This window comes from Fukomys damarensis, unplaced genomic scaffold, assembly GCF_012274545.1.
Source record: "Fukomys damarensis isolate Sample0158 unplaced genomic scaffold, DMR_v1.0_HiC HiC_scaffold_10, whole genome shotgun sequence".
Classification (NCBI taxonomy): Eukaryota; Metazoa; Chordata; class Mammalia; order Rodentia; family Bathyergidae; genus Fukomys; species Fukomys damarensis.
This window is the reverse complement of record NW_022900922.1, coordinates 38,200,646-38,217,188: the sequence shown is the minus strand read 5'-3', so window position 1 is coordinate 38,217,188 and position 16,543 is coordinate 38,200,646. Positions and strand designations below refer to the sequence as shown.

Here is a 16,543-nt window from a genome sequence, read left to right as displayed (position 1 = left end):
CCTGCATCTCTGACCGTTGCCACCATAGCCCGGTAGCTCAGCCCACGGTAGTGGCAGGAAGATGCCTGGAGCAGTGGGCGCAGGAGGAGCCACACCACGCATGCTTTGGCTTCCGCAGGAGGGGCTGCATCCGGGCCGAGCCAGGACGGATGGTGCAGACACCAGTGCAGCCAGGGCATCAGCATCCGCACAGCCTACCCGTGCCCTCAAAGTGCAGGGGCGCCATGGTGGACTTGGTTTTAGATTCCCTGCGAGGACTGGGAGGCGGTTACAGCGGTGCATTCGTGGGGCCTGGCGTGTGGCTCGCCATCCACACACCACTCGGTGGCTTTCTATTAAATGGTCAGCTGTGTGGAGAGGCTATGTCTGGGCAGTGCCCCTCAGCCAGCCCTGCCCACCTCACTGTCCTGAGCCTCGGGCTTGGACCATGGAGTGAGTGAGCAGCTCGGGCCAGGGTGCAGGGCAGGTGAGGCTGGGGGAAGTAGAGCAGGGCCCCCGTGCCCGGAGAGCCACGCAGTGGATGCCGGGGTACCCGGCCCTCTCTGTGAGCTGACTGGGACCCCAGCCCTTTGAACCGAGCCCTAGTGGCAAGTACACTGCAGGGGCGCTGGTCCCTGTGCCTCTGTGCTCTGGGGAGGGCCCTCCCCCCTCCCTCATGCAAAGCTGTCTGCTTGTGTCTGCCACGCTCATGCCTGTGTCTCTTTCCTAGATCCTGCCTGGCCTGTACATCGGCAACTTTAAAGGTGAGTTTTCTTTTCTCTAATCATGGTGGAGAAGTCCCACTAACATGCGATGTGCCATCCTAGCCATCCTTGGGTGCAGAGCTCACTAGCATTCGGACACTCAGGGGTGTAAACACTGCCACACCTGCCAGAGCTTCGGCCTCTTCCCAAGTTGAAACTTGTGCTCTCCTCTCCATCCCCATGACTGTGACTCACGCAGCTTGGTCCTTTCCTGGTGGACTGACTTGCTAAGCCCAGTGTCCTAGTCCGTCCTGCTGTTGCAGATCTCAGGAATATTCCACTGTGTGGACGGAGCACGTCTGGTTTTCCATCCACCAGTTGAGGAACACTTGGGTTGTTCCTGCCACAGCCACAGTTCCCTGTGGGAAGGAGCTGGTCTAGACGTGTCACACGGGAGGACAGGCTGCTGCCCTGGAAGGAGCCACCTTTTGTAGCTCCGCCCAACCTGCCAGACAGTGCCTGAGTGGGATGAGATGTGCAGGCGCTGGCGTGACCTTGAGTCCTCCTTGTCATTCCTCACTCCTGCTGGCATGCTTTTATCACAGGAGAGTGGGCAGCAGGCACGTTAACCAGCCTGCAGCTTATTCGGCCATCTGTCCCTCATATTTTCTTATTATCAATATTAAACTTTCAGAAACCAGCTTTTAAAATCACCGCATGCCTCCCTGCTGTTACGAGGCGTGGCTAGCGTGCTTCCCACTCATCATCCACAGACGAGCACGTGGGGTGGCAGGCTCGGTGTGGTCCCTGAGCCGGGGATGTTCTGAGTCCACGCACGGACGCTGGTTCTCTGTGTGGAGAGGAGGGCGTCCGACAGGAAGAGCAGTTATGGGGCATGCGCAGCAGGTCCCACCAGTCCCATCCGGAAGAACCACGCCCATCATGTGCCTAATCCCCCTCCTTCCCCCAGAGCCAGACGGAGCAGAGTCCAGGCCACTCCTGTATTCTGGCTGCTGGTTACATTTGTGAGTTTACACACTGGCCCAGCCTGGGCTATTTCTTTGCTTACCCCAATCCTAGCGCTGCTGATTGGCCTCAGGGATAGTTGAACAAGGCACCTGAGGCTGCTAATTGCTACTAGAATGTGTTAAAAATAGTTCTCAAGTTCCTAAATCAGTAAGCTTTCTAGTTCTGAAAAAGAAGTAAGTGCTGTGTCATAGGTAGGCTGAGTGCTGCTAGGATAGAGTTAATAGCTAAGTATTTTTAGAGTTGTTAGTGAGCTGTTATTAACTACTTTCATGAGGTGTGAGGACAGACTTTAGGATAAATTCTTAGAATTACTAGGGATGTTTACAAATTACATTTTAAGTAAATATCAGCCAAAGTCAGTACTTCTGCCAGCAGTGTATGAGTTTTACCCTGACCCATAGAAAGCTACCTTCTTTTAGAAGGACATGTGTACTCGGCGTTAAGAAAATATAATGAGCGCTCATTATGACCCACCTTGACATATGAACAACTTGAGTTACGACCAGAATTTTAGTTTTAACTTATGCACCGAGTCTTGAGTTACGACCTGGATGCCAGCAGCTTGTGCTCCCAGATGGTCTGAGATACAGATTTAAGCCTGAAGGAGTTCTGGAAGGAGCATGACAGCATCCTCTCCTGTGTGAGGTTGAGGAATCCCGGGCCAGTGTCTCTCTCAGGACACAGATCTGCCTGTACACAGGAGAGACTTTGAAGGCTGTGCAGAGGGGCCTGAGCCTTCATTGACCAACTTGAGCTACAACCAGCCCTCGGGAATGAATTGAGTCAAGGGTCCATCGTATTTAAAACTTTTCTTCTTCTAAATTTTGTAACTTTGAAAGTTTCTTTGAAACTTCTCTTTTTTACACGTGTCTTCTAATACTCCTGGCTCCCAGTATTGCTCTGTGGCTTCACAGAGCTGTCCGGAGCAGCCCACCCCCGTCCCTGTTCAGACTGTGGTGCTTTATCCTTGTCATACATTTTCCCCATATTACTGTGACGTCACATGCATTCATTCGCCTGCTAATTCACCATTTATTAAGCACCTGGTGAGAGGCTCACCTGAAACAAAGGTGGCAGCGCTGTGTATGGTGCAGCGGAGCAAGGCAGGTCCTGCGAGGCGGTGTGGTGGGTGTCCTGTCTGAGACTCCGGAGTCTGGGCAAGGTGGAGTAGTCAGGGCTGCAGGGTACAGGTGCCGTCAGCTGGCCTCCCTAGAGCCCAAGACACACTCTGCCCCGAGCCAGGCATGTGCTTGCATACGAGCTGGCCATGCAGGTGGGCACAGGGCCACCCAACAGACAGTGGACATTTTCACTGTGGCTCAGTACCTGGGGCCTATGAAGCCAGAGCCACCCCGCCCCTCCAAAGGAAATGGGGCTCATGCTGGGCTTTTGGCATCCTGCAGAGCAGGCCTCTTCCCCCTGGCCCTTGGATCCAGCACTCACCTGTGCATTAGCAGGTGTCCTGCTCCATCCCTGCTAACAAAGTGAGCACTTTGTGTCACAACACGCAATCTGGCCAGGCCTAACGCTATTTTTCCTGGCCCAACACCACCCACTTCCCCTCTCCTTCCTTTCCTTTGCTTTCCCCTCTTCCTTCCTGCTTTCCCTTCTTTCTTCTTCCGCCCTTCCTTTCTGTCCTCTTTCCTTCTAATGGGATTCCATACATGGCACTCTGCAACTTCCTTTTGTTGAATGAATCACAAGTGGTTTCCCAACACCTGGAGCTTTTTCCACCGCAAACAAACCCAGCTTCTGATGCTCTGCTGAGTGCCTCTGGGCTGCAGTGCCCTGTATCTAGCAGCCAGCAACACCCAGTTGCAGGAGGGAAGGCAGGAGCGGGAACAAGCATGAGCTGCCCCTTCCAGGCCAGAGCACAGAGTACATTGTTTCTTCATGGCTTAGCACGGGCAAATGTTAGTGTGTCACAGACAGACAGGGCCCCTCACTGTTCAAAACCTTCACACAGTCCTGGAAGTGTGGGAACAAGCTTGGGCCCTTCATGCACATGGTGAGGTTGCGGAGCTAATGTGCTGTGTCTGCCAGTGAGACAGACACGCTGACTGCTGCAGGAGTGGACAGCTGCTCTTGAGGCTGCTATCCGCTGGACCTGTGTGAGCTGGGTGATATCCATTGGGTGTCGGGGGGAGGAAAGCCGGTTCGAGTGTCTTCCCAGGAAGTGTAGATTTGAAAACATTCAGCAGTGACACAAGTGGAGCCCATTCTACAGCCTTGAGACTTGATCTGATTTCAATAATAATGATGATCATGTGTTTGTCCATTTTCTGTTGCTATCACAAAATGCCTGGGGCTGGGTATAAAGAAAGAAGCTCATTTAGCTCTCGGTTCTGGGGGACCCATTTCATGACACTGCGATCCTGGCTGGGCCCCAGTGGAGAAAGAAAGCTGAATACGGAGGAGCTGAGCAAGCAAGCGAGGGCTGCTGCCTGACGTCCTGCTCTCCAGAGGACAGTGTCACTCGCCACAGCCAAATGCATCCTGTCAGGGCAGGACGCAGTCCCCGACAAGTTTCCCAGACCTGTACCCTTGGGCGACAGACCACTCTGATCTGCAGCCACAGGGACAGAGAGGACAGCAGCACACACCACATGCCAGCAGCACCATGCTGGCTCTCCTACTCCTATTCCTATTCCACTCCTTATAGTTTATCAAAAGCCATCTGCACTGTACAAGGTATCATAAGTGCTGACCCCTTCCGGCATCTGAGTTACTTCCTGTGGGTTCAGACTCTAAGTGGACACATTGACCTGGGCTGGGCTGCAGCGGGCAACTGACCCTTCATGCTGGACCCCAGCTTTGATGCAAAGCTCAGCAGATGTTCACTTTCCCTGCCTGTAAAATGTGTGTGGGGATGCACACTGATGATGGCAGTGGGGCTCACAGCTGCGTTCACAGCAGTGCCCATGCTTGCCCCAGAGCCAGCAGCAGTGTGATGGCCGTGGGCGTGTGAGGCTGGGCGCCGGTGTCCCTAGTGAGCAGCCTGTGTGCCCAGGCCAGAGCAGGGTAACCCAGCCCACATCTGTGCAGATGTTGCTGTGCAGCGGGGAAAGTGGGCGTGCGGCACTGTCCATAGCTCGCTTCCCTTTTTTTTCCCGAGTCCAGCACCTCTTGGTTCACACCACAACCATGCTATAAAAACCTTCATCTGTCATGAAATTACGTCTGGGGGATGCAAGTGAGCTGCAGTTAGACAGTGGTGCTGGCTGTGCAAGTCTGTAAGTGCACTGAACTCATCCGATGGTGCCCTGGAGGAAGGTGAATTGGACCACGTGCGTGTGGATTCTGTCTCAGGAAAGGGCTTTTAGACCAAGAGAAGTGTCACCCCCAGTTGGCATCCACGAGATTGGGTCCAGGGTGCCAAAACCTGGCACACTCAAGTCCTTTGCAAACATCCACAGTGTGGACTTTATTCAACCGTCCTCTGCACTTTAAATCATCCAGAGATTATTGGCAGAACCTAAGGCAGTGTAGACCTAAGGTTGTGCCTGTAGTTGGTGTACTGTGTTGTTTGGGGAATGATGACAAGAAAAAGGTTTGTGCAGATCCTGTACACACACATTATTTTTCAATTTTTTTTTTATCTAAGATTGGTTGAAATCTTCATATGCATAACCCATGGACATGGAGACTCTATATTTAAACAAATATTGATTGTTAAAACTTCTTATGTGCGAAGCCCAGAGTATATTCAAGGGCCCAAAGTAATTAAAGAGCAAAATAAAAGGTAGATAAGAGAAGAGACAGTGAGATAGGTCTTTCTCAAATGGGAAGAGAACCAAGAGATGGAGGGAGGAAAGAAAGGTGCACAAAGGAATGAAGACGTGTGCCTGTAATAACTCCCTACAATGAATGTAATCATAATGTACCGCGGCATGTGCTAATATAAATAAAAATTAAAGAATCAGGTGAAAGGAATTGTCAGTGCTGCTCCTCCAGCCCTCTCCGCCTCCCCTTGTCGTCTCTCCTCTGAGTCCGAAGCTTCCCTGGCGGCAGCTGGGAAAAAAGCGCCCTGTGTGTGGAGTGGGGCTGCCCGTGGCTTCTGAGTGCTTCCAGTTCCTGCCTGTGCTGCCAGCTTTCCCTCACTGTGAAGAGTCCTGAGACCCGTACCCTAAAGCCAGGGAGGGTTCGCGCTGGCTCTGTGGAACATTGCTGCCTGCTGCTAGGCCTGTCTGTGGGCCTGTGGCGAGGCGGAATGTCCCGGTGGGTGCGTATGGCGGAAGTTGCTGCTCACCTGCAGCAGCCAGGAAGCGGAGGAGACCGGACCAGGGTCCCTCCTGCCTGTCAAGGTCCAACCCAGTGGCCCAGAGCCTCCCACTGCATCCTCAAGGCTGGTTAGAAATGTAAATTCCTTAGTTCCAGGGCAGACTTAGAACTAAGTGGAATCTCGGGAATTGACCTTTTAACACGCCCCTCCCGAGCTTGATGCCTTTGAATTTAGAACCGTACAACAGGGGAACAACAAAACCACTGTACCTCCTCCTCGCCAGTCCCCCACCGTATGTGTGTTTGCCCTTCCTGTTTTTACACAGTGAGTTTATACTGTATTTATCAGTTGGTCCTTGCTTTTATCCCTCGCTTAGCATGATACCCTCAGGACTCTCCCATGTCAGTTAGTATTCTCTGGGGGTGCCACAGTGAGGGACTTCACTCTGGATCTTGCCCACCCTGTGTCATTTTGAAGAGTGTGGTCCAGCCAGGACCATGGGAGAGCTGACTTCCTTCCCCCTCTCTGCGGGCCCCCGGTTTGTAGACCAGCAGAGTCCCCACTCGCGATCACACTGTTCTGTCTTCGCCTGCAGGAGGAGCAGTGGCGGAGAATATATTGTGGTGTCTCTTTAATTGACTGGTGATCTGCTTGTGATTTCTGGAAAAGGTTCCACTTTTCTTCTTGCTCTGGTTAAGCGTAGGCATTATAAACCACAGACCTATCTCAACCTGTCCTTGTCTGTGTCCCTGTTTTTGATATCATGGTAAAGAAGTACCTGGCAGGCTCTTCCATTGCTGACACTAGGCAGGTCTTTTGTTTTTATTTTTCAACTTAGATTACTAAGCATTGAGATAACTTTTTTTAAAAATTGAAATAGCACTGTTATGTGCCTTGTGTGAAAAAGACTAGCCTAAGACTCTGTAGCTGACATGTGCCAACTATAAAATGGCCTCACAGGTGACTACCATGTTTATTAATCTAAGTTCAGTTCAGATTTAGAATAACCGTTCAGATCAAAAGATGTACCAGTCTAAAATGCATTTAGTCAAAATACAGAGAAGCAGTAGCATTGAATTCCTCAAATCTAGATTGCTCTGGGTACGGTCAATCATGGAGTTTCAAGAGAGAATTCTGCAAATCATGTTGTATTGTTTCCTGCGGAGACTTTGAGAAAAATTACCTCACAGAGAATATTAAAATGTCCATCCCTGTCTTCGATGACAGATGCCAGAGATGTGGAACAATTGAGCAAGAACAAGGTGACACACATTCTGTCTGTCCATGATAGTGCCAGGCCCATGTTGGAGGTAAGAGAGAGCCATGGGTGTGTGTGTTCTTTGTCTTCTGTAGGAATGCATGTGAGCTTCATGAGGGCTTCCCTCACTGCTGTTCCCTTGACAGCATTGTGCCCTGGGATTGCTGGAGGTGTTCACTTTGAGCTCAGGCCACGTTCGTGTTTGTGACATGCCGAGGCCGGTGGAAGGGTGTCATCTCTCTGGCTCTACTCTGCTATCTTGCTTATTCCAGCTTCCTTGGCCAACTGCCAAAGAACGAGCTGGTGTCTCATTTCCTGCTGGATTTGAAGGACACTGGAAACCTATTTTAAGGGCTGAGGGTGTAGCTCCGGAGTTCAGCACTTGCTTATCCTGTGCAAGGCGCTGGGTTCAATCTCCAGCAATGAAGAAAAGCTATTCTCATTCTTTCAGAATTATTTTTGGATTTAGAGTCCAAAAGAATTTCAGCTGCTCCTTTCCTGACTTTCTTCACCGTGTAAGCTCATAGATCTGCCCTTTTCACCCAGAAGTCAAAGACAAGGGCAGGTGAACTGTTTCTGAGGAGCCTCCAGGGCAGCTCTGGGACAGGGGCCATCAGTGTAGAAGCTGCTGTTGTGTTTTCTTTAGGTTTTCAGGGTAAACAGGGTGTGTCTGCTTGTACACTAATTCCAAAAACATCTTCAATTTTACCCTGATGGACGGTTGAGCCGTTGGCCAGGAGTAAAATCTATTTCTGTCCACTTGCCTTGACACAACCCAGGTTACCTCTTTTTAGAAAACAAAGCATGTGTGGTTGTGATGTGTGTGTTTTTCTATTTTAGGGTGGGGTGTTGGAAAGGGAGGGGTGCCTTGTTCTGAAAGCAATAATCCTGGCTCAAGCTGTTTGCATTTAAATTTATATTAGGCCAGAGTAGAAATATTTTTTATTTTAACTTTACCTATTTTCTTTAACCACTAGAGCTGCCCTACTTCAATTAGTATAAAACAAGCAAAAACAAATGAGAATGTAGAATAATAAATAATGTCATTATTGTACAAGAAGTATGGGGAGCTCACACTTCCTCCTGTTGTCTCAGCTCATAGTTTTTTGCTAAGGTCCTAGAATTTATGTTGTAGCATGATTTTAGAGGAAACAATGGGACATTCCTGTTTTTTTTTAAAAAAAGCCCAACTGTTCCTCTGAAAAAAGTCACTCCATTTAAAAAATCTATTAATGATAGCTAGTATTTAAGATATAACCAAGCTTTAGCCAAGTTAAACGGCAAAACTGGTCGTGACTGACTTCCTTTATTTTAATAAATTACATAGAAGGCCCTTCTGCCCTGCCCACCAGGTCTGCCTTGATACTTTATGTGTCATCTCGTGGGCCACACTGCCAGATGGAATTGGGCCAAAGTGTCTTCTAAGACACCCTGACTTGTCTGGATACAGAGCATGGAGTGTTAGAAATGAGGACAGTACTGGCCCTCTCTGTCCCTCCTACATGGATAACCCACGCTAGTGACTGGGCACAGAGACCAGTGTTCACTTCAAACCTCAGAGCTGGGGACAAACTCTACTCCCCCACATGTATTTTTTGTTGTTATCATTCCCTACATAAGGCTAAATGTGGCTGGGGATTTAGCTCAGTGGTTCTGCTGCCTGCCTTGCAAGCGCAAGGACCTGAGTTCGATCCCCAGTACCATAAGGCTTAATGCTGCCTTGAAAGGAGAGGATTGTGAAAAGGGAGAGAGAAAGAGTAAAGAAGGGGGAGGCAGAAAGTGCGGAAGAGAGAACAAAGAAAGGGAAGAGGAAGGGACAAAGGACGGGGCAGGAAAGGACAGGACAGGGAAGGAGACTCTGCCCCTCTTTGGTGACCCTTGTTTAGAGACATCTGGCTCTAGTTTTGCGTGGCATTATCCCTCTGCTGGGTAATACGCACTTCCATGAGTTTCATGTTCAAGAGTTGGACTACAATTTTATAGCATAACATAGTATAATGTGGAACCTCTTATTCCTTTTTAACTTCACAAGTAATTTATAGATAGTCATAAATTTTTCTAAACAATAGCTTCTTTGACTACATGTATGGGAAAAAGCAGAGGCACCAGAAGGTACAGTATTTGAATTGATGAATCCTCGGTAATTAAATAACTGGAGTCCTAGAAGTGTCAGGGCTTTGGGTAGCAGCTTTTTATCTGAAATTTCAAATTCAGTTCCAGAAACCATGACCTCAGGCAGCTCAAGATGAGTCTGGGAAATTCTCTGTTTGGAGCCAGTAGGGAATACTACGTGAATTTGACTATTCAGTGGCTCCGTGCCACGTAGGGGGCAGTAGGGCAGGGGTGGAGGTGAGAGGCGAGGTTGTATGCAGGGTTAGTGGGGTGAGCTGATGCCCTGGCTGGTGAGGGGCTCCCAGTGAGGGTGGAGGAATGAGGGGTAGGAGAGGAAGGAGTAGGACCCCTTCATTTCTTGAGCTCTTAACCAGGCATGTTTACTGAGTGGCCCCTGACTGCTCTGGGCAACTCTGGTTTGGACAGGTGGACACTGACCATTGAAGGGTTTTAGTCCTGCTCCAGTTCTGGGATCCCTGCTGCCTGAAAGCCAGTCCTGGGCAACACACTGTGGATTCTTCCTTGGGTCACTGTGGTCTTAATGTGCTGAGGTGCTTAGCATCAGTCACCAGGGCTTTCAGGATCTTTGAGTCTCCTTTTATTGTGAAGGAGGCTAAATGAGTGTAGTCATGTTGAATGTGGTTTCTAGAATTGAGGGCAGAGATTGGGGTTTTGAGAATCCTCAGAGGATAGGCTGTTGAGCAGTGGGCATGGGATATGATGCTTTGAGAAAAAATAAATTTAGGGAACTGAGCATACCAGAGGCTCCTCTGGAAATCTTCGTCATGTTGAGGGAGTAAAGGTCCGAAAGCTCAGCGGTGCAGACACATAACCTTGTCTCTGAGCAAGGACCAGCTTGTGTGTGCAGCACAGCACCTGCTGGCACCCTGGCGAGGGTGTCCAGGGCAGAGCTCACAGCTCTGTCAGGCTGAGGCTGCCCGCTTCCTAAGCACCACCTTCCCATATTCCTTTACTTGTTTCACTGAGAGAACCTGCCGTGGATAGACTCGAAGGCAGTACCACTCTTGAACCTATTGTTCATCCTCTCTGGATGTCACAATGTGTAGTCTGTCACAAATCCTAACCAAAGACAGTGCCACAAAGCAAACCACCAGGAAAGGCCTGTCGAAGATGACTTTAGTTATTAGGCATCTATTAGATTTGCCTAGGAAGGAAATACGGGACTTGTGATTTGTTTGAGTTTAGTTAAATCAGATAGAACTCCCCATTATTTGGGTAATTTGTGATGGGGTGGGGGTTCCCAAAGTAGCATTCACCACATCATGTGCTCTTCCTGGGAGCCTGACTGAGGGAAGAGAGTGGAAGTCACTGTCCTCAGCCCCTCAGAGTGGCCGGGCCCTGCTCATGAGGTGAGCTGGGGTCTCTGATGCTTCTCCAGTGGTGTGACAAGATTCGCATCCTCTGGACCAGTGGATAGGGCAGTCGGCCCACAGAGAAGCCATGAGACTCAATTAACTTTTCAGGAGAGCATTGAGGGCTAGATCTTCTGGAATGAAGACTCTGAAACATGGCAAATTCACAGGGACACAAATTTACAGGATCAACCCTAACTCACATCTGATTCTAAAGAGCTCTGACTCCATTTCTATGTCTGCTGACATTTTGTTTTTCAGTGCTGAGAATCAAACCTAGGGCTTCACATATGCTAGGCAATGCAGACTGGTGCCTGTTGTCTGATCTAGAAAGCCCATCAGAATAGGGTCCTAGAAACCACCTCTCCTGACTCCATCAATGTATGGACAAAAAACCTGAAGCTGGAGACTTTGGAAGTGACTTGCCAGAACCGCAGGGCTGATCTGCTCAGCGTCACTAGGAGCTATGTCTTCTCTGTAAGCCAGAGATCTTCCCAGCATCCTCCCTGCCTCTGTCTTCTGCTAGCGTGGCTACTACTTCTGCCTGCAGTGCTGTAGGTGTTTCTCTCACCAGCTTTGGCAAGGAGTGGACCTTTAGTGCCCTGTGGGAGACCCTGTTTCCCAGTACCAGCACCAGCACAAGGCTTTATTCTTCTGTACTTTAATTGGCAAGATTTTGCTCATTTGTTGCAATGTCCTCTTCAGGGTAATCCCTTAAGCTCCTACTTTGTGCAAGGCCCAGGAACAGGTGCTGGAGACAACAGAAGTGCATTCATCCCACTCCGCCCTGTTGGAGCCCTTGGTACACAAGTAAGAAATGTCCTCCCACCGTTTCCTAAAAATATTCACGATCCTTATGGTTCAGTGAGAGAAGAGCTGTAGCTCCAGCAGATGACACTTCAAAGAGGAACAGAGTGGAGTGGAAGTTAGGTCCGTCTTCCATCTTCTGCCTGTGAGTCTGGAGGTATCTGCAGTGAGCACACATCCGCAGGACCTTAGGTGATGACTAGGAATTGAGGACATTTGGTTTGTGACATGGAGGCCAGAAGAAAGCAGGTAGAGAGCCAGGGTGTGACTTCTGTCTGGCCTGGAGTCTGCACTGCAATCTTGTCAATCTTCCAAGAATTCAGAGCCCAGCAGGCAGATGATGTCCTGGCTCCTTGATGGCCCAGCCAGTCTAGGTGGTATCACCTGCCAACAAGTGCCAGAGCTAGGGCTGGAGCCCAGGGGCCTCTCCCTGCACAGGACCCATTTTCCTGCCAGCCACAGCCTTGGGAGTATACTTTGGTATCAGTGCTTTGGAGTACATGGCTTTAGCTCACTGGGGAAAAAGATATTGCTACATACTCTGCTTTAAAATACAGAGCAAGCCCAGGCTGGTAGTTGTCATCTTCAGGAGTGAAAGAAACCACCCATGTTGTCTGTTTCCATGCTAAGGCCTTGGTCAGAGAAATGCTTACATTCCCTGAAAAGTGTTACCTAATCTTGGCAGCCAGAAGCAGGTATCTGCAGTGCCTTCTGTGCACTCTTAAGTTTACGGGGGCTGAAGTCCTGCCAGAGCTGGTGATTTTTCAAATCAGAAACCCAATTCTGTTTGTAGATGCTGAGGAAGTAATATTGAGCAATGAAAGGTCTCTCCCTTCCCCTGAAAAAAGAAACAGAAGTCTGTCTTTCTAATGTAAAAATTTCAGAGTCTGTTTCATTTTTCATTCTGTGTATTTAACCAGAGCACCTGCAGGAAACAAAACTATTTTTCACTATTAACAGAAATACTTTAAAAAGTGTTCTCATGACTTTGCAGCTGTTGACTCAAAGAATTTTAATTTTGAAATGATGTATATTGTAGCATTCAGTGAAGGAAAAAAGCAATTTACATACAAGTATGCAAACCAAGATATTATATGTATACCAGGTAGATTTTTATGAGCTATGATTTGCTTGAGTATTTTCTATTTTAAGTATAGTTTTTATATTTGGAACCATTTAAGTGTTTATATGTGTTTTAAAGAATGGGATGTTTTTAATGGGCAAACATTCATTGCTGATGATTCCATTTTATATTTTCTTTAACATTGAAGATGTGTCCATGCCTAGAATTTAATTTTATGAGTTTGTTAGTAGTTGGTCACTTTGCCTGGTTCTGTGTTATTTCTATGTTTGTCCTGATGTCTGTGTCTGCCTTTTATTTAGGAAGAAGCTGTCACCACTTTGAGACTGCCAGTATGCCTAGACATACAGTATACCCCTGTCCTTTTGCCCAGGGTCTGTGCCATTGGCTGAGTGACTCTGAGACTGCAAAAACCCCTGGAGGGACCCTGGTCCCTGCCATGTGACCCCCCCATTTCTCTTGGTCAAACGTTTCCTGGGCCTCCCAATTGTGAAGCACATGGAGATGTTAAATGGTGCTTAGCGTTTGACAAAGCAGGCCTCTATTCCCTCTTCTTTTCCACTCTCTTTACATTTTATATTAAAGTGCATTCATTAATGCAGTAGTGAGGCATAGTGTGATATTTCAGCACAAGCATACAGTGTACCCTGGTCAGATCCAGCCTCCCTCCCCACCCCACTGTTCTGCAGTAATCACTGTTCTGTAGTTGGGTTGATTTTTTGAACTTCCACTTAGGAGACTCTTTCTGTGTCTGTCATTCCTTCAGAGCTCACCCTAGCTCTCTTTCCTCTAAAGGGACACTTCAGTGCCCACCAATCTCACCCTCTTCTTTTTTAAGTGATGTCCCTGTGCTGTGCTGTCTGGTGGGCCGGGCCTGTGGAGCCTCTGTGACAGCTTCTGTACCCCGCCAAGAAGCCACATCACCTTTCATGTTCCGAATTTTTCACCGCGTCAGGCTCCCAAGCCCCTGGCAGGCAGGTGCCAGGTAGGGTTTCTTTGGTCCCTGCAGCTGGCCTCTTGGTTCTCGCGCACAGGCTGGCCTCTCTGTGGGTGCCTGCAGGCAAGCTGGGTGCATTTTCGGCTCCAGACCAAAATGAGAAACATGCCTTCGGTCACAGCTGCTCGTTGGAGGTGGAAGGCCAAGCTACGTCAAGAGCGATTGGTCACCGTGAGCAGGTGCAACAATGGAGGACCTGGCTGATGTGATGCGGCCTCTTAGTAGTGCTGGCCTGGGTGGACGTCAGGTTTATGGAGCCATCAGTGACCGCCTGACTGGAACGCAGAATCCCCTGGGCAGCTTCTGTGACTGATTGCTCCCTAAGGAGGCACATCAGGAGCTTGGTCCCACAGAGAAAATTGCACCTCTGCAGCACATGCAGCGAGCAGTCTGTGAAAAGAGGACTCACCGCGTTCGGCTCTGTGCTTGGGGCAGGTGCAGGCACATAGCAGAGATATCTCCACTTCACGGAGCTTACGAGACACGAGAAGCGGGTGAGCATTCGGGCACAGCAACCCATCCCCAGCCTGGACAGGAGCCCTTGCCACTCAAGTGATCTGGAGACTCAGTGTTTTACCGCAGTTCAGAAAGGAGAGAACGTTTCTGCTGAAAAGGGCAAGTTCATGAAGAAACAGAAACAATTTGTGGCATAATGCCTCCGTGGATCTCGTTTATGTAAAATGTAAGACCAGGGTGATCTTCTGAAAGCACCCACGAGGGCTCGAACGCACAGACCAGATGTGGAAGGGTCACCAGATGCCTAAGAGCGTCACTCTCTGAAGAGGAACGGGGTAGCAGGAGGGGTAGGAAGCATGCTTTTCAGTCATTCTCTGAGTTTTTCACTCCTTCTGTTTGTGACACTGGACGTGAAGAGGGAGAGAGGGGAGGTGTGTGGGTGGGTGAACATACTGCCAGTGTCTAACCGTGACGGGTGGATTGTGTGCGAGTGTTCAGGGGTACCCGAGGATCCAGTCTGGTGTCTGTGTCCCATGAGTTCGCCTGTTCTGCTTGGCGTCAGACTGTGCATCCTGGGCAGCCCCTGGCCCTAATGGCAAAGCAAGTGTGCTGCCCGCTTCATCGGAGTCATCTTAACCTTCAGAGTGAGAAGAGAGCTCACGACACATCTGGGACAAGGTGGGCTGTTTCCGCACCTGTATGCCCTCTTCAGCCTGGCTGGTTGGACACAGAGTCTTTTCCTGCGGAGTCAGTCCCCTAGTGAGGCAGCTGGAAGCTGGATGGGATTCCTCTGGATTAGACATTGTTTCTTCCAGCACCGGGACCTTAGTGATCTTATTGGCACCACAGGACACCACGCCAGCAGGTCTTTGCTAGTGAAGTCCAGGGCCTTTGAAAACAAGCCACTGTTTGACCTGGAATGGTTTTCAGCCTGCTCGCTGTTTCCAAAAACCTCAGTTGTTTTCACTTCTCTAGGAAAACCTCTTTGATGTCACCCAAGAACCAGTGGTACCCACTCCAGCAAAGGCTTGCAGCAGCTTTCATGTGTCAAGGCAAATTTGTCTGAAGCCAACCCCAGACTTAAATAGATATGACTCAAATAGAAATGATTATGGTAGGTATCGAAAACTGTCTAGTAATTGCTCTTTCTCGAATCAAGTTCTAAGTTCCTTGTGTGTGGGCAGCCAAGTGCATGAGAGAACAACTCCCTCCAGCTGCTGGCCCTTCTGCCACCGATTTGCTGCCAAGTGGGGCTCCTCCAGGACAACTCCAGCGTAAATGCACTAGAAGGCTTGAAGTCTTCTAGTCCTGAATTGATTCAAGAGAGGAAATGACATTTTACAGTCACAAGAGGAAGAGCTCTGCAGTCATCTTCTGTTGGCCTGGCTGCCTGAAGGCCCCTTGCACTTCCCTGGTGTGCCTCCCCTCCATGCTCTTGCTCTCTGACCCGCCTCCCCGTGGAACTGGAGACTTCCGCAGATCGCTCTCCCTAGATCGTTCCTGGTTCCCTAAACAATTCCTGCCAAGCCCTCTTCTTGGCCCTCTTTTCTTGACTCCTCACTTAGCACTTGGGTACTGCACACTGTGTCCTTGGAGTGGGGTCCTCTGATTCACACACACCCCAGGCCTCAGTGGGGAGCACAGCCATGGTAAGATCTGACAGGATCTCTGAGCTGAAGTCTCCTCTGTCCACCCCAGCTTGGCTGCACTGCAGGTCGGTGCCACAGTGTGTCGCGTGGAAGGAAGGTAAGGCTCTGTCGGTCCCATCCCGCAGGCCATAAAGAGAGAGAGGAGAGAAAACTGGAAAGGTTTGACTCAGTGGACAGGGGGCAGGGGGCCTTCATGCCCCACTGCTCCAGCTGCAGCTAAACTAAAACCTACCCACTATTAGAGACTGGGGATGAACACTAAGAGAAATAAGAAGGGGTCTGGCATTCAGGAGAGGTGAACACATAATCCTCTCATCAGATGTGGAGTTCTCCAAGGTACCCCGAAGGCACTGGCAGCCAGCAGGGTTTCCCCAAAGCAGTGATCATCTGATGATCCTAAGTGACAGCAGGGGTGTGTGAGGTGGTGATGGTGAGGTGGTGGGATTCTGGGTAGAGACCTCAGAGTGTCCAAGGCCTAGGGAGGAATGGAGGCCGGATGTGTCCTCTCCCAGGTGCAGGGCTCAGCAGAACAGATACAGGTGCCCAGGAGTGATGTCAGGCCCAGAGTAGATTTGCAGCGGTCTCGTTTGTTAGGCTGAGGAGTCTGAGCTTTGTCTTGAGGATGCAGAGATTCCCTGAGGTTTCCATACAGTTGGATGATGCATTCAGATTGCTTTTCCAGGATGTTAACTTGAAGTGGAGTAGAATTGGGGAGTGGGGTGTCCAGGAACCCTTGAGAAGTGAGAACCCATAGAAATGGAAAGGTTTAATCCAGGACACTGGGGAATTACATGGGTTTTTTTCCTAGATAAAGAAGAATCAGATTGGACCTGAAAATCTTCTACAGAGGGACACAGCACAGTTGAAAATGAAAGC

At 49.5% G+C, this 16,543-nt stretch overlaps 1 protein-coding gene across 3 annotated transcripts in view; it reads left to right on the top strand.

The window, feature by feature from the left end:
- Nucleotides 1–666: 666 nt before the first annotated feature.
- Dusp22 (dual specificity phosphatase 22) overlaps nucleotides 667–16,543 on the top strand; it is a 39,435-nt gene continuing 23,558 nt past the window's right edge. Inside the window, exons 1-2 of one of the 3 annotated variants that reach the window (XR_004516538.1) lie at nucleotides 667–743; nucleotides 7,162–7,244. Coding sequence is in view for 1 of the 3 variants with exons in the window: in XM_019207314.2 (XP_019062859.1) it covers nucleotides 7,236–7,244 (9 nt within the window). In the remaining 2 variants the exon portion in view is untranslated. The remainder of the gene's footprint in view (nucleotides 744–7,161; nucleotides 7,245–16,543) is intronic. The other 2 variants (XM_019207314.2, XR_004516539.1) reach the window with 2 other exon arrangements.